This window comes from Macaca thibetana, chromosome 1, assembly GCF_024542745.1.
Source record: "Macaca thibetana thibetana isolate TM-01 chromosome 1, ASM2454274v1, whole genome shotgun sequence".
Lineage (NCBI taxonomy): Eukaryota > Metazoa > Chordata > Mammalia > Primates > Cercopithecidae > Macaca > Macaca thibetana.
This window is the reverse complement of record NC_065578.1, coordinates 32645325-32671825: the sequence shown is the minus strand read 5'-3', so window position 1 is coordinate 32671825 and position 26501 is coordinate 32645325. Positions and strand designations below refer to the sequence as shown.

Here is a 26501-nt window from a genome sequence, read left to right as displayed (position 1 = left end):
ATCCTTCCAAGTATGGCCAGAACAATGAGCTATTTTTCTTCTAGGGGATTATTTACATGTGTACAGTGCACTATAAAGCTAGAGATGAAAGCTAAGTCTGATTTTAACTGGGAAGGAAAAAGATTGATGCATGTTTGACTTTATAAATAAGTTCAGTAGCTGTCAGATGTTGATATGTAAACAAATGAGTGTGCCTGTGTTCCAGTAAAACTTTATTTACAAAAATAGGCATAGGCCCAGATATGGCTGTGGGCCATAGTTTGCTGTATGCTTCTTTACGTGTTATTGAATAGAAGGTATCAGATTGTGTAACTCAAGACTCGTATACAATCCTAGAGGTTATAATTAGTGATATCAGTGTATACAGTTGCCCTAGGCTGCTGCTTCTCAAACTTTTCCATTGACGTCCTCCTGATAGCAGAAGAGGATGGGTGTGTATCCCCAGGAGGTCTGGAGGGTGTAGCAAGCACAAAATATCTTTAAGGCTTCACATTTTTGCTTAAAAACTAATGTGAATTTTACCTTGTAATCCAGAATAAATTCTTTTGTTTTGGTATAAAAGTAGTTTTTCCTTAAAATGTTGAGAAAACTGACATTCCAATCAAATGAGTATTATTTATCTTGTGGTTTCAAGAACCTCCTTGCCCTAGAGTCTGCTGAGCACAGTCTATGAGGGATGACATAGCTGGGGACTGGGACCAGGCCCCGCTGTTAGCTCTGGGCCGTGGAGGCAGCCAGGGTTGTTCCAACTCTTGAGATTCCTTTTTCTGGACTAACTCTTGCACCTGTTCCTCTGGTGTGTTTTCTCATGCCACATTTGTTCATTCATTCACCCACTCATTCTTCTATTTATGTATTCTTTCCATCTAGCATTCATTCAGTATTCACTTATAAAACACCTGCTCTATGTTAAACTAGGTTAGATACTAGATACGAAGATCTCCCAAATTCCTGAGTATTTTGGATTTTTAATATATCTCAGCTATTTTTGAACTCTTCTCTGCCCACTTGCTACAAATATCTGACTTTTCTTCAAATATGGTTTCAGTCTGATGGATCCTTGGTTGTCTGCCATTGCAAGAGAGAGCATGATCTTGACCTAACTTCAGTAACTTCCTGTAACCTCACAAGCGCTGCTCAGCATTTAGGCAGGCCAACTCCCAAAGTCCTTTGCAAACCCTTCCAATTGAATATATGGAGTTTATGTGTTTGTTTGTTCATTTGTTTGTGAGATGAGATCTTACTCTGTCGCCCACACTTGAGTGCAGTGACATGATCATAGCTCACTGCAGCCTTAAACTCCTGGGCTTAAAGGATCCTCCCACCTCAGCCTCCAGAGTAGCTAGGACAACAGGCAACCACCACCACACCCAGCTAATTTTTTTATTTTTTTTGTAGAGTCAGGGTCTTGCTGTGTTGCTCAGGCTGGTCTCCAGCTCCTGACCTCAAGTGACCCTCCTGCCTTGACTTCCCAAAGTGCTAGGATTACAACCGTGAGCCACATGGAGTTTAGACTTGATTATCTTGTCACTTCCTCCTTCTGATCATGTTAGTTACATTATACAAACTTGCAATGCTTTGTTTGTGTAACAATGCTTGTATTCTTAAGCTGAATTCAGATCTATAATTATAACAGTACAATCATGCTTAACTCATAGCATCTCATGACAGGCAGATGACAGTAATGGTGAAGTACTGGAAGAATGGTGGTGGTGATATCAGTGAGAGTGACAAATGTGATCACAAGTGGTGGTAGAGGCAGTGATAGTAACAAGAGTGAGAATAGTGGCACTGTGGCCACAGCTGCTGCTGATGGTGGGGAGGTGATGCTGGTTGTGGCAGTGCACGAATGGGGCAGTCAGGGAGGGTGATGAGCTGGGAGCCTCCTGAGTGGCAGACACCCAGGCAACCTTACCCTCTCTTCTATTTCCTTGCCCCAGTGTCCACAGCAACGTCCTGCAATGACCCTGGGATCCCGCAGAATGGGAGCCGGAGTGGTGACAGTTGGGAAGCCGGCGACTCCACGGTGTTCCAGTGTGACCCTGGTTACGCGCTGCAGGGAAGTGCAGAGATCAGCTGTGTGAAGATCGAGAACAGGTTCTTCTGGCAGCCCAGCCCGCCAACATGCATCGGTACAAAGCAGCTGCAGGGTGCACTCTGCCCTTGGGGCTCACAGTTGTGTGCTCCAGAACCTTCCATGCTCTGCAGCTGCATCTTGGGCCTGGGGCCAAGAGAATTGAAACAGATGAAAGTTGCAGAAAGCCCATCATCTACCCTGCTTTGCATGCATGTGTCCCCACACGCACTCACTCACATTCACACTCTACACACAAAGCACTACAAATTCCTCACTTGCTAAAATGGTCCCAGAGATTTCCAAGTCAGACAGGTCTGTCCCTTTCTCTCTGGCCCAGGCTGTACAGGTCAGAAGGAGGAATGGGTCATCTTGGGTAGTAAAGGCTAACAGGTTCCAAAATGACCCTTCTATTACCTGAAGCAATAGAAGGGCACCCACAGGCTCAGAATGTAAAGAAAAGAACCTTGCTTTTCCTGTTCTCAAGGAAATTATTGGTTACCTGGCTTTTGGTTCTTTTCGGTCTTAGAGACAAGGTCTCACTGGAGTGCAAGTGGCACTGTCACAACTCACTGCCGCCTTGACCTCCTGGGCTCAAGTGATCCTCCCACCTCAGCCTCCCAAGTAGCTGGGCCTGCAGGCCTGCGCCACCACACCCAGCAAATTTTTGTATTTTTGTTGTTGTTGTTGAGATGGAGTCTCACTATGTTGCCTAGGCTGGTCTCGAATTCCTGGGCTCAAGTGATCCTCCTACCTTGGCCTCCCAAATGCTGGGATTACAGGGTTTTCTTTCTTCGGACTTAAAACTTTCCTGTATGAGAGATGAAGACATAAAGGACCTGAGACTTGTCTAAGGTCCCATCACTTAAAAGGGGTGGGGCCTGAAAAATCCTACCTCTAACTACTTGAGACTGAGAGGAGAAGGGAACTTGAAGGGAGGCTGGGATGGGAAAGAAAGGTAAATAGAAACAAACACTCCAGGTGCCCACTTCCACATGGCTATTTTGCTCAGGTGAAATAATGAGTGTTTATCTCCCCTGTCAATGCTGGCTGTTACAAGAGAAGAGAACCCATGGTCACTGAGTCCTTACTGTGTACTTGCCCCATACTGGACATTTACTTAGATAACCTCATTTAACTTTCCCGGCAGCTCTCTGAAATTAGCACCATTTCCTCATTTACACTTGAAACTGAAACTTAGACAAATTTGGATATCTTGTCCCAAATCACAGAGCTAGGATATAGCAGAGCCAAGATTTACACCCACGCCAGTCTGAATGCAAAGCCTCTCATTTTCCTACCTCCCACACCGCCTCCCCTGCTGGAGATAGGTGCGAGGGACTTCCTGAGACAGCTCCTGCAGGAGCGTCTGCCCTGGCCTGCACCCACAGGCTTAATGGGAAGCAGTGCACTGTCCAGGCATCTGAGGACTGGCCTATTCCAGGCCTGGCTCTGAGGCCTGGCCCTGAAGGTGAGACACTAAATCCTGCTCCTCAGTGGGAATTAGGAGCCACATAGGTGCGTGGGGCAGGAGGTTGAGACCCCAGTTTCAGATCCAGCTGAGTTCTTCACTACATATTCTGCTGTGTAGGGAACAGTGTGGGATATTGAAGTAGACACAATCAGATTTAGTTTCTAGTTCTGCCATTTACTACTTTGATGACCTTGGGAAATTGCTTCAACTCTCTGAGCCTGGGTTTCCTCATCTGTGAGGGTAAATACACTTCCCTTATGGCATTGTCGGGTGAGGACACGCCTAACCCCAATCTCAAGAAATACTAATTTCCTTCCTTTCTATCTTCCTTCCTTCTTTTCATCTTTCGCTTCTTTGAATCCTTCTTTCAAATCTTCAGACTCACTTCCCTTCCCTAAGCCAAGATTCCATCTGCTAAGGGAATTCCGCTGAGGCCCAGGAGAGAATCTGGGAACCTCTGAGGCTCCTTCCAAATTCAGCCTTCTACAAGGCTGTGATTCCTTAGACTCATTTTACAGAAAAGCAGGTCCTGAGATGAGATTGTCCCAAGTGGAGGAGGAGGATTGTGCTAAGCTGAGGAGAGCAATAAATGTGCAGTGGGCAGGGTGGAGAGGTTAATTCAGTTTTCATCACCCGTTCTTCTACACTCGGCTTTGGGAAATGTTTCTCAGGCAACAAAATAAATGCCTTTGCCTCTTCTCTCAAACGAACTGGAAATCCCAGTGACATGCTTCTAATTTCCAGCTCCCTGGGCGTTCTGCCATGAGCGGGTCTAGCTGGCCTTGATAACCCTTCATTACAGGGAGGAAGCAAAGGAAGAAAACAAATACTCATTGGATGCTGTCCCCGTGATCGGCACCAAGCTAAACATTTTAGCTGCATTATTGCAGCTGAAATCACTCTGTGGTGAGGTTAGAGCTCGGGATTCCACTCCCTGGCTCAGGTCTGGCTTCACCACAGCAAGCTGTGTGGCCTTAGACAAATTGCTCAACTTCCCTGTGCCTTCATTTCCTTGCCAGTAAAATAGAGAAAATGATAGTACTTACCTTCTAGCATTGTTTTGAGAATTAAAAAAGAAAATACTATAAAGCAATAAGAACTGTACGTGGCTCATAGTTAGCACTGTGTATATTAGAAGCCATTATTATCATTATTCTTTTACTTTCGAGATGAGGAAGTAGAGGCTCAGAGGGGTGGACAGTTAGCCCAAACTCACACAGCCAATGAGTGGCATTGTCAGAATTTGAGCCCAGGATTGTATGACTTCCAAATCAATGCCCTTTCCACAACTCTTGCCCTCAGTCCAACCTGCCCACTTCTTGGCTGTCTAGAAGGATCTGCAGCTTGCACCCACTCCCATCTGGGCAACCATGTTTTAGTAAGCTCAACAGGACCCCACAACTAACCCTGAGCAGTGGGAGCCTTCCTGTTGGTGAGGCAGCCCAGGGATCCATGCAAGGCCTTGGGGCACAACTGGCAGCAGCCAGTGAAGCCCATGCTGGGGTTCTGAGTGGGAAGCACATGCCCGATGACATGGAGCCATCTAGAAGAGAGCTGTGCTCAGACAGCAGCCTAGAACCCAGAGACACTGACAGTACTTTGGGGGTTGGTGGGAGAGTAACAGGCGCAGTTTCAGAAATGCAGAGACTCACCCCATCTGTGGCAAACTTAAGGGAAGAAGCCCCTGAGCTGGCAGAGGGAGGTGGAGGCTGGGAACCCAGAATGGAAGCCTTGTTGTGCCCCTTGGGAAGATTTCCCCAGAGTTGGGACTTCTGATAACGACACTCACTTTCCACTCTCACTGGCCGTATCAGGCTCTGTTTCTAGGCTGGCCTGGGCAAGGCCACACTCCATGGACTGGACATTACAGTCTTGCTTTGTTAAGCTCCAGGGTCTAGCCTGATTGTACTGGCCTCTGGTTGGCCCTATTCATCTCGCCCTCTGCTCCCAAAGGATTCAGTGGTGGAGACACAAGTGAGACATAAGCAAACCCAACTTAAGGCACCATCCTCGCTCAGAAGCTCCTGCAACAGCTGTGCTCTCCCCTGCTGGCCTGTGGGGAGAAGCACTCCTCTTCTACTCTGGTTACTGCCACCAACCATATGGAAGTAGAAGAGGGGAAAACAACAGACTTTGGAGCCAGTCCTGTGTGAGTCTGAGTCTCAGAGTGACTCTGGGCAAGTTACTTAGGCTTTCTGAGACTCACTTTCCTCCTTTATAAATCAGGAAGCATAATCCATTGCTCGTTGAGTTGTTAATGAGACATAAATGAGATGGTGCATCTAAAATGTGATTTGTTAAGTCTGATACGTAATAGATGCCTATTTGAGTGTTTCTGAAATTCAGGATGGTTCTTGGGATATATTTTCCCATGGAACAAAAAGCAGACTACTCACAACCACTCCAATTTTATGTTCAGCCACATTAGGGCTCTTGTGGCCTGACCTGAAGATCTACCATTTGTTTGAGACCCTGTTAGGGATTGACCCAGCCCTTTAAGCCTCACCCTGAGTAAAACCCACAGCCGGAGGTGGCTCCACGACACAGCCAAAGCAGCAGTGCTCAGCTCTATGACAAGCCGATGGCTGCTCCCAACTTTGGAGTCAGGTATACCCTTTTGCTCTCCCCACAAAGACTCATCTTGGATTTTCTAGCCAGCCCCTAAATGGCTCTCTGTGTTCCTATGGGCTTAGTGTTTACAACCTCTGATGGTGCCCTGTGGTTTCCAGACCAAACCACACCTATAGTCTTGGCCATCCTGCTAATGACCTCACACACTTCCCAGCTTTTACTCTATCCAGTCCTCAAGCCACGGTACAGCAGCCCCAGCCATGGAGGAAGAGACCTGAGCCAGGCTCTGGGGAAGCTGCCCAGAAGGTCCCGAGGTAAATAGGTTGCTGTGTTACCTGGCCACTTTCTCCCTCCCCACCTGCTTGAGAGACCTGTCATCTCAGGGGAGGGCGACCATGTAGACTGATTGGGGATTAATAATAGCTCCATACAACTGAGGTACACACATACTCTTGGACAAGGCCTTTTGGAAAGCTGGAAAGTATCTGCAGCCGCGAGCAGATGCCAGGAGCACTGGTAGCGTAGGAGACCAGCTGCGCTTGGCAGGCGAACATGAGCCTGTTTCCCACTCCTCCTGACATCCAGTGCACAGGAACTCACAGTCAGTACCCACAAAGCTCGCCTGGAAGCCGATGTGAGGCAGTGAAGGAAGGCCATGTACTTCATAGGTGCGCAGACAGTGCCGGCTCCATCTATCAAGCATTCACTCTCTACCAAATGCTTTAGCAGACATCTCCCATAATCTTTACAACCACCCCACAAAGAACATATTGTCTCTTTTTATGACAGGAAAGACATCAAGGGCTAGAGAGGCTAGACGAGTTCCCTAAGTTCACAGGAACTCTGTTGCTAGGAAGCAACAGGGCCAGGTATTTTAAAAAATAATTTATTGAGGTGAAATGCACCTAACATAAAATTACCCGTTTTTCAATGAACAGTTCAGTGGCATCTGGTACTTCCGAAATGTTGTGCACCACCACCACTATCTCCAAAACATTCCCACCCCTCCAAAGTAGAACTCCATCATTTCACCTTCCCCTGAGTCCCTAAGCCAGGTTTAACTTCAGCCTGTCAGCTTCAGCCCCTCCTCTCTCGATAGTGTATTAGCAACGCCCATGAAAATGGGCCCAGGGTGAAGAGGCAGCCTCACCCTCGTCTTCTTCTCTCCTCAGCTCCCTGCGGGGGAGACCTGACAGGACCATCTGGAGTCATCCTCTCACCAAATTACCCAGAACCCTACCCACCAGGGAAGGAGTGTGACTGGAAAGTGACCGTCTCACCAGACTACGTCATCGCCCTGGTATTTAACATGTATGTACCTTTCCCCCGGGTGGGAGACGAAGGGTTCAGAGCAGCTAGGGGCTCTGGGACCTGGGTCTCCAGGTGAGTATTCACAGGTGTGTGAGCAGAGTTCTCAGCTCCATGGGAGGTGAAAAAGCCGAGAGAGAGAAACTAGCATTTATTGAACATCTATGTGCCAGGCACCGCGCTCAGTGGTCTCATGCATATCATCACATCTAATCCTTGTAGTAATCTGTGAGGAAGCAATTATTATTTCCTCTTTACCTCTGAAGATACTGGGACTCGGAAAGGAGGCCTTTGTTGGACGCCCTTGCCCTGCCCTCTGCATTCCCAGTCTGCTTCCCTGGCCCCTTCCACCCCACCCCAGAGGTGTAAACGAGCGGGCTTGGGTCCCAGGCACCTCTGCATCTAGTACCTGCACTTGCTCTCCCATTCCTGCTACAGGAAAGCTCTTCAAAAGAACTGCTCTGCCTTCGTCTACTTCCTCACCTCCCATTCACTCTCAACCCACTGGAACCTGGTTTCTGCCTCCACGGTTCTACTGGAAACTCCTCTGATAAAAGCCACCCACAAACTCCTGGTTCCAAACAAAAGGCCTTTCCATGTTTTATCCCACTCCACCTCTTGGTCACCCTTTCCATCCTTAGGCTGCTTTTTCACTTGGTTTGCATGAAGTTACTCTTTCCAGTTCTCCAAGCTCTTCTATGACGTCACGTGGAGCTCTTGTTAACCCATCTTCCTTTGCCGGGCTTTGTCAGACCTCCTCTTCTTACCCTACACCCCTTTCCTGGACAAGTTCATTCATTCCTGTGTCTCCACTCTCCTCTTATAAATGGAAGACTCCATTCTGCCGCCCACCCTGGCTTTATTCTGAGCGTCAGCCTCGCTCTCCAGCTGTTGGACATCTCTGTCTGCGGCCTGCAGACACTGCCAATGAGCATGTACAAAATCAAGCATATTTTTCTCCCCCAGAAGAGCTCTGTTCTGAGCCTTGGGGCTGGCGTTGACACCTGCTCTCACGGCTTCTTCCACTAGCAGCAACCGAGGCGTGCAGCCTCTACCGCCTTCACTCTCCTCATGTATTTTCCTCTTCTCCATCCTCCCAGCTCCTGTCCTGGTTTGAGTCCTATCATCTCCCATCTAAATTACTGCCCTCATCGCCTAGCTGGTTCCTCTGCCCCATCTTGCCTCCCATGCCAATCTCTCCCCTAGCTAGCTGTCAGAGTGATCGTGTCACTCAAAAATGCTGAAATAACCACCCTACTTTCCATTTTAACATCCTCTAATGACAGTGCTCAGCAATAAAAAAGAATGAACTACTGATACATGCAACAACGTGGATGAGTCCCAAAAATATTATGCTGAGTGAAAGAAGACAGACATAAAAAAGTACATAATGTATGATTCAACTCGTATAAAATTGTAGGATCAGCAAAACTAATCCCTGGTGAAGAATTCTGATCAGTGCTGGCATCTGAGGGTAGGGAAGGTTGAATGGGAAGGGGCACTTGGAACTCTCTGGGGTGGTGGGACAGTTCTGGATCTTGATATGCATGTGTCAAAACTGATAGAGTGGCACACCTTAGAGCTGATCATTTCACACGGTGTAAATCATACCTCAATTCAAAAACAAAGAAACAGATCCTTTATTTTTAAATCCTAACATGGTCCTCTATTGCTTATAAATAAAGGCCCAAACTTTGGAGTTTCATTCCAAACAATCTGGTCTCTGCCTAACTCTCCAGTCAGCCCCCCGACCCCATCCTAAGCCCACCCCATCCTAAGCCCTGAGCTCCAGCCAGATGGAACTCCTTGCAGTTCCAGGGCCTCTTGGATTCTTTCATGCCCTTATGACTTTGCCTCTGTTTCTGCCTTCACAGCAACTTCCTGTTCTCTCCTTGTCCTATCTCTAAGGGTCTTCTCATCTCCCAAGACTCAGTTCAGGCTTGATTTCCTCCATAAACGTTTGATTTTTCATCCTCCCCAAGGAACCTTGCTTTGTGTTTCTGCTCTGTCTCGGGCTGACTTTATACATTATTTTGTTGTTGACATGTCTGTCACTTCCTACAGCACCATCAATTTTTGAAGGCAGAAGTGGTGTCTGACATGTCCCCATGTCCTTGGCACCTTGCACAGTGCGTGGAATATTGAGGGTGCTCAAAATTTGATGATGGAAGGAAGAGAGGGACAGAAAGAAGGCAGTTAGTTAGGAAGTGGTGATGCCATCATTTGTGACCAAGACTGACTCCCTCCAAAACCCTTCACTGGTGACTTTCATAAAAGCAGATGTCAAGAAGCTGAATTACAGGGGCAAGAAGACCATGTCACCCAGCAGTGATGTGGTGAGCCCGCAACTGACACCAGTGTGACAGGGTGCCAGGTGGGAAGGAGGCCAGTGCACATCTGGCTCTGCGCCCCCTGCCTCCCATTCCTCCATCCTGTCTCTTAGCCTGCCTTATCTCCTTTGTCCTAGAGATGCATGGCCTCCTCCCCCTGCTATATATCTTAGCCAAAGGTAGAGCAGTCATTTTACTCTCAATCTCAAATAGAATACAGTAAGTCCTCAATGTCATCAACAGGTTCTTGGAAACTGTGACTTTAAGTAAAACAAAGTACAGCAGGTCCTCAAATGTTTCCTTCAATGTCATTTCATTATATTGTTTTGTTTGGTTTGGTTTGGTTTGGTTTCTGAGACAGAGTTTCATTCTGTTACCCAGGCTGGAGTACAGTGGCATAATCTTGGCTCACACAACCTCTCCCTCCCGAGTTCAAGCAGTTCTCATGCCTCAGCCTCCCGAGTAGCTGGGATTACAGGTGCATGCCACCACACCCAGCTAATTTTTGTATTTTTAGTAGAGACAGGGTTTCGCCATTTTGGCCAGGCTGGTCTCGAACTCCTGGCCTCAAGTGATCTGCCCACCTTGGCCTCCCAAAATGCTGGGATTACAGACATGAGCCACCATGCCCAGCCTGTGTGTTGATGAGAAACAAACAGTTGGTTTTGTTTTATGTCATTTCACTTAAAGTCATGGTTTCTGAGAGCCTGTGGACAATGCTAAGGACTTGCTGTATCTGAGTATCCCAGTCCGTGACTGGGCATGAGCAAATTTGCATCTGAAATCTATTCTCTGCAAGCTCATTTACTTTTCTGTTGTTTTCATCTTTGCACACTTGATTGGTATCAATTGCCTTTGTTAGATATATACTTAAGAGTGGAATTGCTGCACCAGAGCGCAAGCATACGGAGGACTTCAAAAAGTTTGTGGAAAAATTGAATTTAAGATAAAAATAAAAAATATAAACTTTATTACTCAACATAAACTCCACCAAGTTCAGGACACTTTTGTAAACAACAATACCAGTAATTTTGTCCATCCCTGAAGAACTGAGGGTCCTGGTAATTTAACTATGTCAGTGTAGTCTTTTTTACTTTGTTAACCGAAGAAAAAATGGGTGCCCTTTAAAGACGTTTTAAGATTAGGAAACAAAAAGCAATAAGAAGGAGCCAAATCAGGACTGTAAAGTGGATGCCTAATGATTTCCCATTGAAACTCTTGAAAAATTACCCTTGTTTGATGAGAGAAATGATCAGGAGCATTGTTGTCAGGGAGAAGGACTCTCTCCTGAAGCATTTTTCTGCTAAAGCTTTAGCTAACTTTCTCAAAACAAACTCCTAAGAAGCAGATGTTATCATTCTTTGGCCCTTCAGAAAATCAACTGCAAAATGCCTGAAGCATCAAAAAAAAAAAAAAATTACCTTGACCTTTGCTCCACTTTCGCTTCGACTGGACACTTCCATTCCCTGGTAGCCATTGCTTTGATTGTGCTTTGTCTTCAAGATTGTACTGGTAAATCCATGTTCCATCTCCTGTTCTTGGGAGAAATGTTTCAGGATCTTGATCCCACATTTTTAAAATTTCCATTGAAAGCTCTGCCTTCGTCTGTAGCTGACCTAGGCACAATGGTTTTGACACCCATCAAGTAGAAATTTGGTCAACTTTAATTTTTTCGTCAAAATTGTGTAATCTGAACCAGTCAAGATGTCTATGGTGTTGGCTCTCATTTGTGCCATTAATTATTGGTCCTATTCAATTAGGACACAAACAAGATTGTTTTCCTCTCCAATTGATGTGGAGATCCGCCTTGGCAGGCTTCATCTTCATTATCATCCCCTCCCTACTTGAAACAAGTTATCCATTTGTAAACTGCTGATTTCTTTGGGGCATTGTCCTCATAAACCTTTTGTAAAGCATCAGCGACGTCACCGTCCTTCTACCCAAGCATCACCATAAATTTGATGTTTTTTCTTGCTTCAATTTTAGCAGAATTCATGTTGCTCTGATAGAGGCTTTTTTTAAGCTGATATCTTGTCCTTTTTAATGCCTCACGTTAGATCCTGTGCAGACATGTTAACAAGTTAGTGTGAGTTGATTTTGATACAGAAAACTTTTGAACTCCATGCATAATTTTTTCGTAATATGCATTTTCCATCATTTTCACTTGAGCCATTCCAGTGGGATAAATTACATTCATGAACTCAAATATTCAATTTGCTCATCTAAGTTTTTAAAATGGATTTTTCCCTCACACCAGGGTCAGAATAGCTAAGGGTGAGGACATTTGTGGGTCCTAGGAGTGGGGCAATAGCAGACCCTGAGGAGAGCTGGAGTACTGGCTTGGGATGAAGGCATGAAGCTAGGGTCCTTCATGGTAACAGGCCCCTTCCTCCCTGAGAATGGCTCCCTAATTGGTTCATTCTCTCTTAGAAAATGAGGTTCAGAACAGCACAGTATAAGGACATTAGTGTCAGGTAAGAGACCTGGGTTTTGGACCTACTTTGGTTGACAACTTGGTGTCTAGAGTTGGCAACTCATTTTCCCTTCTGTATAAGGAGGACGTTAGGTTTTCAGCTCCAGATTTTTGGACACTGACTGGAATCTGGCTCCTCTGCCCCTGAGCCTGCCTCTTCCATCTTCTCACCTGACTGAGGACATCAGGGCCTCATCTTCTCCCTTCCCACCAGCCAGTCTTCAGGGGTTGGGTACCAGTGGGATGGTGGGCTTGCTCCCCGGGAGGCCCCATGCTTTGGTTGAGCCTAAGACCCCAGCAAAAGCCTTTATTTGACCTTAGTGGGGTGGGGGTGGGATGTTTTTGTTCCCCAGCTTTAACTTGGAACCTGGCTATGACTTCCTCCATATCTACGACGGACGGGACTCTCTCAGCCCTCTCATAGGAAGCTTCTATGGCTCCCAGCTCCCAGGCCGCATTGAAAGCAGCAGCAACAGCCTCTTCCTCGCCTTCCGCAGCGATGCATCTGTGAGCAATGCTGGCTTCGTCATTGACTATACAGGTAAGGGCCCTGGTGCCAGAGAGTACTGAGGATAGGTCCAGCCAACATGGCAGACGGCAAGTAGTGTAGCATAGTGAGGAGAGCCTGGGCTGGACCACGGCAAACCCACACCAACCCTAGCACTGCTGCCGCCTGCAAAAAACCTGCCTTTCCTGAGGCCCCCCAGATGGCTTAGTCTTTCACGCCTGTATTCTCCAGGGGTGGGAAAAAAGGGGACCAGCATTCTTTTTGCACCCCATCTATTTCCAACCACTACTCTTCTTCTCCTCTTTTTTAATGAGGGTCATTCCTAAGTCTACTTCAGCCTCATACCCTCACTTCATAGCCATCAGCTGATATCTTCCTGGGTACTGCACTTCACTAAAGAGGGTTCTGATATGAGGCTCAATCTTCCTCTCCACCCAGAGCTTTTCACCATCCTGGGTAACTTCAACATCCCTATGGACAGCCCATCTAATCCTAGGGTCACGGTGCTTAGACCTGTGTCCCAAGGACACTCCTTGGCCATACTCTGACACCTCGTCATAGATTGGTCACTTTCTGATACCTCCTGATCACATTTGTTCATCCTTCCAGCTGTGCTAATTAAGGCACGTTCAGTAGTGTGGTCGAAAGTAAGAATCAGAAATTTTTCTCTTAAAAATAGTAAATATTGTAGGTTTACCTATCACAACTACTCAGCCCTACTACTGTAGTGCTAAAGCAGCCACAGACATAAACAAATGAGCGTGGCTGCATTCTAAGAAAAATTCACTTACAAAAACAGGCTGTCCCTGCCCGGTTAAGAGCATTGACTGTCAAATTAATTGGATTGAAAGTTCATGTTTACGACTTAACATGTGCGTGACCTTGGATAAAGTATTGAACCTCTTGAAGCCTCGGGCATTTCTTCTTTTATAAAACCATGGTAGGAAAATTCCTGCTTCATAGTGATGGAAAGATCAGTGAGTGCATGCATGAAAGTCCGTGGTACAGTTCCTGGCACATATCACGCATTCTGTAATGTTCAAATATTATTCGTGTAGTAAGAGGAGTTCCAGGCTCTCGAGCACTCCACTGTCTTCTACGCTATTATCTCTTTTTGACCTTTTAGTCTTCCCTAATTATCTCAAATCCCATTATCTAAATCCCAGCTCCCTTCCTTGCTTGATTTGTGAGCTGGGCAAGTTATTATCTCTTGGAACGTCATCTACAAAGTGTTGCTAGTAATAATTATGTTGCAGGAGGTTAAGATTAAAAGCTATTTTATACATGCATATTTTATATATATATAATATATATGTGTGTGTGTGTGTGTGTATATATATATGTATAATGCTCCATATATACTAAACACTCTACAGATGCTCTGGGAATGATAGATTTTGTTATTGTAACTATAACCCAGGTTCACCCAGGCCTCGTCAGCCTGAGCATACAAATGGGGTCACATTACCAGTTAAAATTAAAAATTTTCTGGCTCATGTTCCCCACTTGCATAACATAGGACCTCAGATACCTTTTAAAGTGTCCCCTAATTAAATATTTCCAGCCACCCCTGGGAATATCTCACATAAGCTCACATAACACTAATTAGAACAATGGCAGACTTAGTGTTTGCCCGCTGCCAGCACCATCCTAAGTGCTCCATATCCATCAACTCATTGAACTCCTCATAGTTCTCGATTATCTCCTGTTTGCCAGGTACAGTTCTAGAAGACTGGTGCGCAAAATGGAGAATGTTTTACTTGTAGTCTTCTTGCTTCATGGGGCTGGCCTAGGGAATGGATATTCTGCCATCCTCTCTGCCTGCAGGCACCTGCCATTTGGTAAACCTCCTGGGCCCAAACCCTCTTCCACACACTGGTATCAGCACAGTCAGACACTTTGGAATTCTAACAGAAGCCATGACTTAGACCCAGTCTGGGACCTCCATTGCTCCCATCACCACCACCCCCACTCCCATGTCATCACCATTTCTTATTATTCATCTCTTCCTTCATATTCTCATCAGTACCCTCAATTGCCTGCCCCCTAGTCCTCCAAGTGCATACACCTTGCAAAACTGTACCCTTTGTTGAACCCACACCCACACGGCTGAGGACACCCAGACGAAGCTGCACAAACATGATACTTAGAGTCACTACAGGTGATGTCGTTTCCCCCAGCCAAGTCTTAGCAACTACCAGAGAAGCCTCTGACTTGACCCAACTGAGTTCTTCTTGGCAGAGATTCCAAACTTCACCCCAAATGTCACCCCTGTCAGCCTCATTTTTTATAAGATGATTTCATTTCAGCTTCCCTGGATACAGTAAGCTACTGGGTAGAAACCCCCTCAGCTTCCTCTCCAGTCACCTTGTTCATGGCTACCTGACTATGGCCGTCTCTCCCCCAGATCTTCTCCAGGGAAATTCATGGTCTGAGAGCCATACTTTCAAATCCTCTTTCCACTTTTGCCTGTTGATCCAAGGTGGTATCTAGAGGAGTCTTTAGATCTAAACCATAACCCAGGGAATAAGACCTCCCCAGCTGCCATCTGAGTCAGCCAAGCAGCCAATTACTGGAGAGAGGGGAGAAGAGAGGCACAGCCTACAGACGCATCCCGCATCACCCTATGAGGCTCTGTAGTGCAAGTACCAAGATAAAGCTAACTATGTGTGTTTGAGGGGTGGGGGGTGCCTATTGAAAACCTCAAGCATCCTTCATTAGTTCCTTCCTTCCTTTCTTCCTTCCTTCCTTCCTTCTTTTCTTCCCAGACTACACACCACCTAATATTAGTCACCCTCTACTATCTCCCTGGGCCTCTGGTCTAGTAGCCCATTTGGTGGAACCCAGGGACCCCTGCCTTACCCTCTGGTCTGCTTCTGCCTATGCCAGGATTCTTGGTTTCCTGGAATGGGTCTACTTTGCTATCAGGTCCCATGGCTTTGATGATATTCTCCCATGCACAATATCTTTCTTTATAGGGCAGGCTCCATCACTTCATAACTGTATGGCCTGAAACAAGTTGCCTAACTTCTCTGAGCATTGCTTCCTCATCCACAAAAAAGGGACAGTGACACTAAATGAAGGAGTTGTTGTGAGGGTTAGCAAATAGACACAGCACCAAGCAGAGTGCCCAGTGCCAATAAGTACTTGACATGTACTTTGATCCACCCACTTTCATCCCACCTCCTTTTTCCTACTATGTCATTGGTATTGCATTTGCTGTGCCTTTGTTTGGAAGGGAGAATGGGGCTAACCCAGGGGAACACAGTACATATTCTTTTCTGTTTTCTGAAGATATAAAGTGTGAGCATAATGTTTTGCACATGTAATAAGTGTGGGATATTTATAATATGAATATTTGTGATAGATGTATGTGTCCCATATGCTTTACCAGTCCATGGCAAAGAACTTAGACATTCCACACCCTGTGAGTCTGGAGGGAACCATAGATGGAGAAGCAGCCCACTGAGGACCTCCACATGGAGGCAGGGCTGGGTCCTCAGGAAAAGCAGAATTGGCCTCTGCATCCAGGAGGCATCAGTGTCCATGTCTTTTAGAGAGATCTGGGGCTCTGCTAACTCTGAGAGTCTGAGCATCCTGGGAGCTGTGGCTTCAGGGGTCTTGCTTAGGGAGGTGAAAGGGGCTTACCAGAGCCCCACATAGAGAGATGTTGCTGGACTTAGTTGGGCTTAGCACAGTGGAAATTACTCTCTGAGATTAACCCTTCCTCTGACCCAAGGCAGAGAGACCAGGAGACTTTCTCCACACCCAGCTTCCCAAGTGAGAAGCAGAAACAGTTTGGTAGGTAGAATCTTAGGAAATATCTAGTTCCAAATCAAAAAACCACTCAGAGCAATTTAAGCAAACAAAGGGGTAACTTATCATAAAAACACAAGAAACAGAAACCCACTCAAAACAATCTGACACAAAAAGGAGACATTATTATAAGAAAACAACTAACAACCTAAGTCACTTCAGCTAAAAGATTTCTATATTTTAACAATACAGATAACAACAACTCTGACACAAAAAAGCAAAATATTTTTAGAATACAAGAGCCCAAGGGCAGAAAGCATCAACTCCCAAAGGACTGGAATCAGGATGGCAGAGGCACAGACTGAGACCATCACCCACACTCCAGGATCGTTCTCTCTCCTCCCTGCCTCCTTCTAAGCACTTGCTACATTCTCCCCTCCCTGCAGATCAATTGTCCTTGCTTTTCCATTCTCCTGGGATAAGTGTGGCTGTCTCACTCTTGACATTTTTTTTTTCTTTGAGACGGAGCGTCACTCTGTCACCCAGGCTGGAGTGCAGTGGCGCAATCTCGGCTCACTGCAACCTCCACCTCCCAGATTCAAGTGATTCGCCTGCCTCAGCCTCCTGAGTAGCTGGGATTACAGGTGTACATCGCCACACCTGGCTAGTTTTTGTGTTTTTAGTAGAGATGGGGTTTCGCCATGTTGGCCAGGCTAGTTTCGAACTCCCGACCTCAAGTGATCTGCCCACCTTGGCCTCCCAAAGTGTTGGGATTACAGGTGTGAGCCACCGTACCTGGATCACTCTTGGCTTCGAATCACTTCCCAATTTATATTCCAGTTTCAGATCCCAAAGGATCATCTGAGGGACCAGGCTTAATTCAAGTGTCCACTGAGCAGCATCATGGGATTAGGCTTTTGCAGAAGGGGCAAGAGCAGATCAGGCATTTTTGTTTATTCATTCAGTAAATACGAATTGAGCAGCTACCACGTGCCAGACCTTCTTAGAACAGACCAGGAAACCAAACAAAGTCTCTGCCTCCACGGAATTCACATCCTCGTGACAACTAGACTGATGGACCCTTTGGTAGATGTTGGAAGCCCACCTGGTTCTAAGGCAAAGAGGGGTGGGGCTTTAGATGTATGTCTCTGTTGCTTCTGAAGGGTGATTGTAGTGTCTTAGTCATCTCTGGGCAGACTTTCTAGGAGATGATTCTGAATGCAGTCATGTCATCTGTGGATTTCTGTTACACCATTGATCAGAGGCACTTCTATTCTGAATTCATCCTCCTAGGTGGCTTTACCCTTTGCTAAAAGGAAACAGAGAACAGCAGGGATCCTGTCTTTTGGACACAGTTACTAAAATAGAGTCACAGGGAGGTGTGTGTCTTTCTCCAGGCCACGGATATCAACAGAACCAGTGGGGGGAAGGCCCTTTATTCTCATATACCAGCTTGTGTGGCAGGCTTTTCCTAGGTAGGAACGTGCTGAAACATCCACGCACATGCGAGACATATTCATTCATTCAACAAATGCTTGGTGACTCCCACTTCATGCCATGCACTGTGCTGGTGTTGAGAATACAGCAGGGAGCAAAGTAATCATGGTCCCTACCCTAATGTAACTTACAGGTGAGTGAGGGAAACAGCAAGAAGTAAGAAGCATAAGAAGTTAGGAAAGAAAACAACAGGCTTCTCTGAGAAAGAAATCAGAAGGGTCGTTAGTGAAGGCTTCTCTGAGCAGAGTCCATTTAGACAGAGCCCTAAAGGTTAAGTAGAAGCCCTCCGTGCCAGAGGGGGCCAGGGGCGTTTCAGAGGGAAGAGTTTGAAGTGTGTATTAGAGAATCTGAAATAACACAGGAAAGACCAAAGTGAATCGATTCTTAATGGAAGGTCCTAAAAAGCATGTATTTTCTCTTTCAAGCCCTTGGAAGTAACACTGTAGGCCTAGAAGCTACAGCCACACTGGCTACCACCCCTATTCCCACCACCTGCTGCTGTTAGGGGTCATTCTTCTTAAATGCAAAATAGAACTATCTTCCATTCTGCCTCCTTTTAAAGGAAGGCATGTTTGTTGGAAAAATAAAACAATATAAAAGCATATACAATATACTCTTAAAGACTTAGCATGCCCCCAAATACCATCATCCCGTGCAATACCATTATTAACAGCTTGGTATCTCATTTTGGATATTTTCTATAAACATAAAGTAATGTAAAGTCTGCACCAGGAGTTGGCAAACTTTTTCTGGAAAGGGCCAGAGAGTAAGTATTTTTACTCCAGATGGTCTCTGTTGCCACTGCTCAGCTCTGCTTCGTAATGCTAAAGGCAGCCACAGACAATATGTAAACAAATGGCTGTGTTCCAGCAAAACTTTATTTACAAAACCAGGCAGCCACCGACCTGTGGGCTGTAGTTTGCTGATCCCTGTTCTATATGAATGAGATTGCACCATATGTACTCATCTGTAATCTGATTTTTTTGTATGTGAGCCCAAGAATAGATCTTGGACTCCTTCCCATATCAGTATTCAAAGAATAGTGCTATTCTTTTAAAAAGCTGCTAGTGTTTCAGTAGATGGCCCTAATCCACCCTTTGTAACCAGTTCCTTACTGGTTGAATGTTTGGGTTGTTTTCAGAGTTTTGCAGTTTTAAGGTTTGGAAGTAAGCCTCATCTATTAGGACCAGAGAGAAGCTGGCTCTTCTCATTTTCCCATTTTGAAGGGCTTTGGTTTTATTTATTATAATCACCATGATGTTTTAGTCATTGAGTGTTATCAATCACAGCTGAGCTTTGGTTTGGCTGACTAAAGACCTGATTTTGGTCTTAATTCTACCTCTAAATAGCTGAAAGGCTTGGAAGACTCATTTAGCCTCTCTGATCGCCATATTGCTCATCTATAAACTGAATATGAGCGTAACTGGCCCTGCCTTCTGCAGAGGGTATTGTGAGACACAAATGAGATAACGGTTTGGAAAGTGCCTTGAAAATTATGAAGTGACATTCCTATGTAAGGGGCTATCATCACTATCATTATCCTTGTCATTATTATTAATGTGGTAATGCTTGGGATGATGAGCTCATCTTTCTCTTACGTGTGAGTAAATATAGAATAGAGTCTGTAGTTGGAATCATTGATGTGGTTGTTGATTTTCCAAGCCTCAAAGTATTCAGCCAAACAATTCAGCAGCCATTTATTAAGCCTCTGTTATGTGTCAAATAGGGCCAGCCTTGGTGCCAAGTTCTGTGCTAGTTGCCAGGGTTATGAGAAGACTAAGTGATGAACCCTCTCCTCCAGGAGTTCAGAACCTACTAGAAAGAAATACCCTTACCAAAGCTACCAAAATAGTGTGATACGTGTTATAACCAGGGAAAGAAAAACAGAATTCTGCCAGAGAGAAGGTGGCATTAAAAGTGTAGGAGTTTGCCACACAAATAAGGAAAGAAAGGACGTTCTGACATCTGTAAAATTCTGGGCCAGTCATACCCAGCTAGGGTCCAATGCTGGTGCAGCAGTTACCCAAAAACACAGTTGCTTAAACGAAGTAGACGTTGATCAGCCTTCCTATAAAAGAAATCTGGAGGACAGAGCCCAGGATTGATAAGAGAACTCCACCTTGGCTCCTTATGTCTCCCTACTCTACCATACTAGTCCATGGATCCCATTTCAAGGTTATTTCAGATCCAAGATGGCAACTGAGGTTCCAGCCATCATGTCTGAGTTCTAGACTGAGAGAAGGAGGAAAGATGGAAAGAAGGAAAGGCCAATAGGCATTTCCCTCAGTTGAGTCAACTTCCCTTAAGCAGCCTTTTTAGAAGTTCCACAATAATCCACTGAAGATATTTATTAAGTGCCCACCATGTGACAGACACTGGAATACAGCCGTGAACAAAACTGAACAGCTGCCCTTCTGAAATCTATATTCTAGTGGAGGAAGACAGAAAAAAATAAGGTGAATATAGAGTCGATGAGAGTATTAACTGCAGTGGAGAGAAATATAGCAGAGGAGAGTGTTGGGGGCATTGGGGAGAGGAGTACTGCAATTTTAAGTAGCTGCTCAAAGAGTGTCACTGAAGGCGAAATTGAGCTAAGTCCTGAAAGAGGTAAGAGAGGGAGCCACAAAGACCAGAGGCCAGTGTGGCTGCAGCAAAGCTAGCATAGAGACGACAGGAGCTGAGGTCACAGAGGGGACTACTGGAGCCACATGTGCAGGGTCTTGAAGGCCTGTTAGGATTTTGGTTTTACCCCGAGTGAGACAGGAGGCTATTGGATTGTTTTCAGCAGACATGATCTAACTCGTGTTTACATCTCTTTGTCCAGACCTAGCTGCCCAGGAGGCTGGGAGATGTAGACTTTGACTGATGCCTTGAAGTTCCGGATAAAATCAGAGTTCTGTTATTGAAGGATGAAGGTGGGGAAAGTGGTTATTGGGGACTACAGCTAGTTTTGCCTCTTATGAGCTGTGTGAACTTTGATTCCAAGTTACTTAATTTTTCTGAACTTTAAGGTTTAACCCACTTTGAATTTATAAAAAGGATAGAAGAAACAAAAGACATGATGACAGATCCCTGGATCTCTATGACTCACATATGGGTCAGCCAGTGGCCAGCTCTATTCTGGCCGGAGCCACTAGGCATATGGAGAAGACAGATTTGATAAAGGAGGTCAAGGCAATGCATCACGGGGCACATGGGGAAACCGCTGAGGAGTTCCCTGCAATGAGTGGCCACGTTCTGGGTCCCACTTGGGTTTAAATGCAGTAGTGCATCCAGAGCTGCTGCACTCTCAGCTGTGGACAACGACTTAAGGTGCAGGATGGTCTCATATGCTCCCATGCAAGAGTGAGACTCTCAGAGTCCCATCCCATCAGTCAACCAGATGATTGGCAGCTGAGTGACAGCCTCAAGCAGCACTGCCTCCTGTGTAGGTAATCTAGAAGGTACCCAGGTGACAAGGACCACTCTCAGCAAAATTCCTCCTGAGCCATTCATCTCTGATGAATGAACTCTGATCCCTTCTATTCTGGTTCTTCCCTCCTCAGCTCCACTCTTTGAATTTCTGAGTCCTTCTGCAAGGACTGTCAGTACCCTTTTGTGAGTCCCCATCTCTAGACCTCTCTGTTGCCCCCCAATAATGTATCCTCCAAAATGCTCATCAATCAACCTGATACTCAGTTGCATATCCCTGGTATTGACTGGCCTCAGCTGTGTCCTATTACTTCCCAGCCCTGGTGACAACCCTCTTGACCATCAGTTATCTTAGAACAGGAAATCTGTTCTAAGGAACAGGAACAAATGAGGAAAGGCAATCATGCATAGAAGCATGAGCATGGGCTCCCAGGAGCTGCTCGGGATTTCCAGCTGATGGTGAGGGATGCTGGAGAGTGTCCTACAGAGATTCGGGACCTGGACTAGTACTCCCAAGCCACAGGCAATGTCAAGAGCTGTCTTGTCTGGTGCAGAGGGACAGAGTAGAGGACTGTTACTCACGTCACTGTATGACTGATAGGGAAGAAGACATATAAGGATCAATAGCCACATGAAAAAATACTGTCGTTTTCATAAACTGGCAAGCACCCAATACCCAATACAAAGCCCTGGAAAACTGCACTGGAGACATCAACTTATCCCGCCGGTCGGGTAACCCAACCCAGAGGTGGAAGTGGGTTTTGTACTTCCTCCCTGAATCTAAGTATTGGTATCCATGCACTCAGAAGTACCTGCAACAGATGGGTGTGACTGGGCCTGCAGAACGGATGCCAGCTCCACTCCCCAGCCAGTGGTACAGATGGGGCAGAAGAGAGAGGAAGAGAAAGAGCATCTCCAAAAGCAGACTGTCTGCCTTGCTTCTTAGGGGAACACAAAAGGCTAGGAGGCTGCTGAGTGTGAGGGGTCAAAGATGAGCAAAGGGGTGGGCCGTGCCTAAACACTGACCTTTACCACAATGACTCTGCTGGCAGCCGAGATGTGGGCCAGGGACCGTCAGCTCCCACCAGTCAGAGAAACACATGCTTCCCTTTGGGAGGAGCGAGCAGGGGATGAGAGAGGGCCTCAGGGATTTTGCTGGGGCTCCTTCCTCTGCGGGTCAAGGCAAGAATATGGGGAGAGGCGGGGAAATTGCCCTCTTCAATGTGATTTCCATCCTTCAATTTCTACCCAAATTTAGAGACGTTTCTACACCTGAGGAGAATAGGAGCCACAGTCGCGCATCCCTTTGCGCTCTGTGGCTAATTAAAGTTGGGTTCTCCTCATGGGCCCTGCAGCCCAAGGATAGCCTCCTCATGAGCCCTCTGTGTGTGTGCACGTGTTTGTGTTTCTTTTTCCCAGAAAACCCGCGGGAGTCATGTTTTGATCCTGGTTCCATCAAGAACGGCACGCGGGTGGGGTCCGACCTGAAGCTGGGCTCCTCTGTCACCTACTACTGCCACGCAGGCTACGAAGTTGAGGGCGCCTCGACCCTGAGCTGCATCCTGGGGCCTGATGGGAAGCCCGTGTGGAACAATCCCCGGCCAGTCTGCACAGGTGGTGGGAGCCCGGGGATGGCAGCCCGGGGATGAGGAACTGAGGGCATGCCAGGGGCAGAAGGCGCTGTGGGCTAGGGAAAGGAAGGGGGCATGGTCCTCAAGTCTGGCTCCTCCAAGCCTGGCACACCTGGGTTTGCTGTGGATGTGTACAGAAGTGGCTTATAATTCACTAGGTGTGCAGTTCCTGTCAAGGTGTCATCTCAGATCACATGGTGTCCCCACCCCCATTCACATAGTTGCTAATGCCCTCAACAGAGGCCTCCAGACATGCCACATCAGGGGGCTCACACCAGGGAGAAGTTTAAAGGTGGCCCCTGGACTAGTTCCTAGGCCTAGGGAAAATCACTGAGAGATCAGTTATATCGGTTATATCGAAGTAAGGCCAGCAGAGTGCACTGATTCCAGGTGGGTCTGGGTGAACCATGGGGGTCCTGACAAGAGGGATAGGAATGAGTAGCAGGGCTTTAAAAGCTTGGTGACCACCCATTGAAAAGCAAAGGGTACCCCTTTGTCATGGTAAGAGAGGCAGGCTCAGACCCGCCCCTTGTGGAAATTGGGCATGGTGGAGGGGAACAGAAGGTGGCTGGGTCATATGGCCTGGCCGCTCCCCATGGGGTTAGTCCAGGGAAGCTTCAGCTGCCTGCTCATGCTGACACTCACTCTCCAGGTCAGATGTCAGCCAGGGGCAGCAGATCATTTCTAGGCCCCACGTGTAAGCAGAGGAAGTTCCTAATATGCTCCTAAGGCTGTGACTTCAGGGACTAATGCCAGGGTTAATAGGTAGAGGGCAAGAACTGACACCTGCCCAAGAGGGCCCTCGGTAGCTCCAGGGCAAGTTTCAGGCCACATGCCAGGCCAGGGGTGCATGTCCTTGGGCAGGGCAGGGTCCACAGGACTTCCCTTCTCCAAGCTAGGGGCCGCCCACCTCAGGGCAGCCCTACTGGGGTCAGAAGCTCAGGCTGGAGCAGAACAAAGGATGGTCACTGGTAAGAGGCCCACAAGGTCACCTGACTCTCTATTTCTTTCTCTTTCAGCCCCCTGTGGGGGACAGTATGTGGGTTCGGATGGAGTGGTCTTGTCCCCCAACTACCCCCAGAACTACACCAATGGACAGATCTGCTTGTATTTTGTTACTGTGCCCAAGGACTATGGTATGGGTTTGGGTTGTTGTTCATATGTTTTCTGACTACTCACCCTCATTCCAGAATGGACAATTCATCAGACTCCTCCCAATTATGCAGCCCCATTGTGGGAACTGCAGAACAGTCTCCCAGAAAGGACAGCTGAGTGTTGACGTTCTAAACCGGGCTGTAGAATACATTCCTGACACAGAGGGCAGAAGGGCATAAGTGAGCCCCGCCAGAACCAAGGGGACAGGGTTGGTGAGAAACTGGCCAAGACAGAGGGAAGGCAAGGTGCCCCAGGGAGCTACCCAGTATGGCCCAAGTCCTAAGGGAGGTGCCGCAGATCTAGACCTGTTAGGAACCCAGGGTGAGTGGCCAAGGAGCAGGAGGGAGGAAAGGAATGGGATGGAGCTGGGCTTGAAAGTGCAGGTGAGGGAGACCAGGAGCCACATCATTCTGGTGTCCCATCTGAGAACCAAAGCCTAGTCCGGAAGCTATAGGTAGGACAAGCAAGAAAAAAGTGAAAAACAGGCCAGTGCCCTGGGAAGACAGAGAAACTACCAGATTCCAAGAGATGTGGGCAGAAAAAACCAAGCTCATTACCCTGTTTACAGTGGGGACATTCAAGAATCCCGCCAGCCCTGGAGGCATTCAGAAAGATGAAGAGCAACCAGGTGACCAGGCTGGCTTCTTTCTTCCTGGATCTCCTCTTTGTAGGAGGACTAACAACCATGTCTAAACACGATTGATGTTGGGTGTGGTGGCAAAGGACATCAACACGTCCCAACCATCTAGGGGAGAAGCAGGAGGGAGGGAGCAGCCTGCAGAGAGCTAACTCCTTATTCCCCAAGACAGGAGGGGCAAGCACAGAGCAAGGCCTGATGCTTGAGGCATTCACCAAACATTTAGTAAGCACCCACTAGGGGCCATGCACTCTGCTGGGTCCTGGAGTTGCAGAGGTGAGAAAGACATGTTCTCTGTCTTCTATAAATTCCCAGTCTCATCTCTACGCATAGCTCCAGCCATCAGTACACCCACTCCTTCCCCAGAACCAGGACACTTATGTACATGTACACACACTCCCCAATACACTGAGGTGGCAGGAGCCTCAGACCTGCAGGATCACAGTTAGAAAAGTCCTGAAAGGCTGTCCAATCTGATCTGCTACCCAGAGCAGAATCCTTGATAGGTGGGCACGCAGTTTGTGCTTGAATCCCCCCAGTAATAAGGAGTTCACAGCACTCACTACAGATCTCTGTATACAGTTTTCAACTCAATGACACTGACTCACTGGCCTTGGGACGCCTGAATGTGGAGTCCTGACATCACATGGAGAATGAGGGATGGTACCAAAAGCCCTCTGAGGCCTCCAGTAGCTGCTGCAGCTGCTATCTGGGAAAGGAACAAACTTGGTTCCGTTTCGCCTCCACCCGCCTGACCTTTGAGTGCAGCGGGTGTTGTCTTGACCCTTGTGAAACGCAGCCCGGCCTTCCCAGCTCCCCGCCTCCCTGTGCCCTCCGTGTGCCCTCCCTGTGCCGGGTGTCTGGCCACTGCCAGACTGTGCGGCTGCACTAACCAGTGCAGCAAGCCACAGCCCAGGAACCAACAACTTCCCCAGGGCTGCCCTCCTCCTGGCTTGGACCCCTAGACCCCGAGATCCCCTCTCCTGCCCCCAGCGCGCCTGCCCAGTCCCCACACCGCGTCTCCTCCACAGTGGTGTTTGGCCAGTTCGCCTTCTTTCACACGGCCCTCAACGATGTGGTGGAGGTTCACGACGGCCACAGCCAGCACTCGCGGCTCCTCAGCTCCCTCTCGGGCTCCCACACAGGTATCCGGGCTCGGCCAGGGTGGGGACGGTTATGGGCTGGGGGCGTCACGGCCGGCTAAAGGAAGGAGGTTCTAGAAGCACCCCATGGCCGCAGGTGGAACCCTAGGGCTCTGCATGCGTGTGGTGCTCTGGTGCTGTCTACAACGCAGCGGCCAGCTCCTGAGAGCTCCAACTAGCGGGGCCTTCAGCAGCTGCCCTCCCCCAGGCTGTGTCTGCAACGCCCCCTTGTGGTGTAGCCTTCTGTTGGTTCGTATTCAAATGCAACTTTTTTCTTATTATTAATGTATTGCATTTTCATCATAGAAAACAGTGACAAAACAAAATAATTGCATACAGAATCAAAATAAAGACTACCCCGAAAGAGCCACTGACAAGATATAGTGGATTTCCTTCCGGTCTTTGTATCTACTTCGATGTTTACATATTTTATTCAACCAATATACATATTTTATTGAAATATTCACTGGGAGCTTTTCTCTGTCATTTTTTCCTTCTAGGCTAGGATTTTTAAGTGCCACATAGTAATCTCTC

General features: G+C 47.2%; 1 protein-coding gene across 1 annotated transcript in view; it reads left to right on the top strand.

Annotated features, from left to right (window-relative positions):
- The window catches only part of CSMD2 (CUB and Sushi multiple domains 2), a 653486-nt gene that overhangs the window by 504641 nt on the left and 122344 nt on the right, over nt 1-26501 (top strand). The window contains exons 27-32 of the mRNA XM_050747220.1: nt 1941-2132; nt 7292-7430; nt 12584-12771; nt 22822-23016; nt 24053-24169; nt 25857-25970. Coding sequence (XP_050603177.1) covers nt 1941-2132; nt 7292-7430; nt 12584-12771; nt 22822-23016; nt 24053-24169; nt 25857-25970 — 945 coding nt within the window. The remainder of the gene's footprint in view (nt 1-1940; nt 2133-7291; nt 7431-12583; nt 12772-22821; nt 23017-24052; nt 24170-25856; nt 25971-26501) is intronic.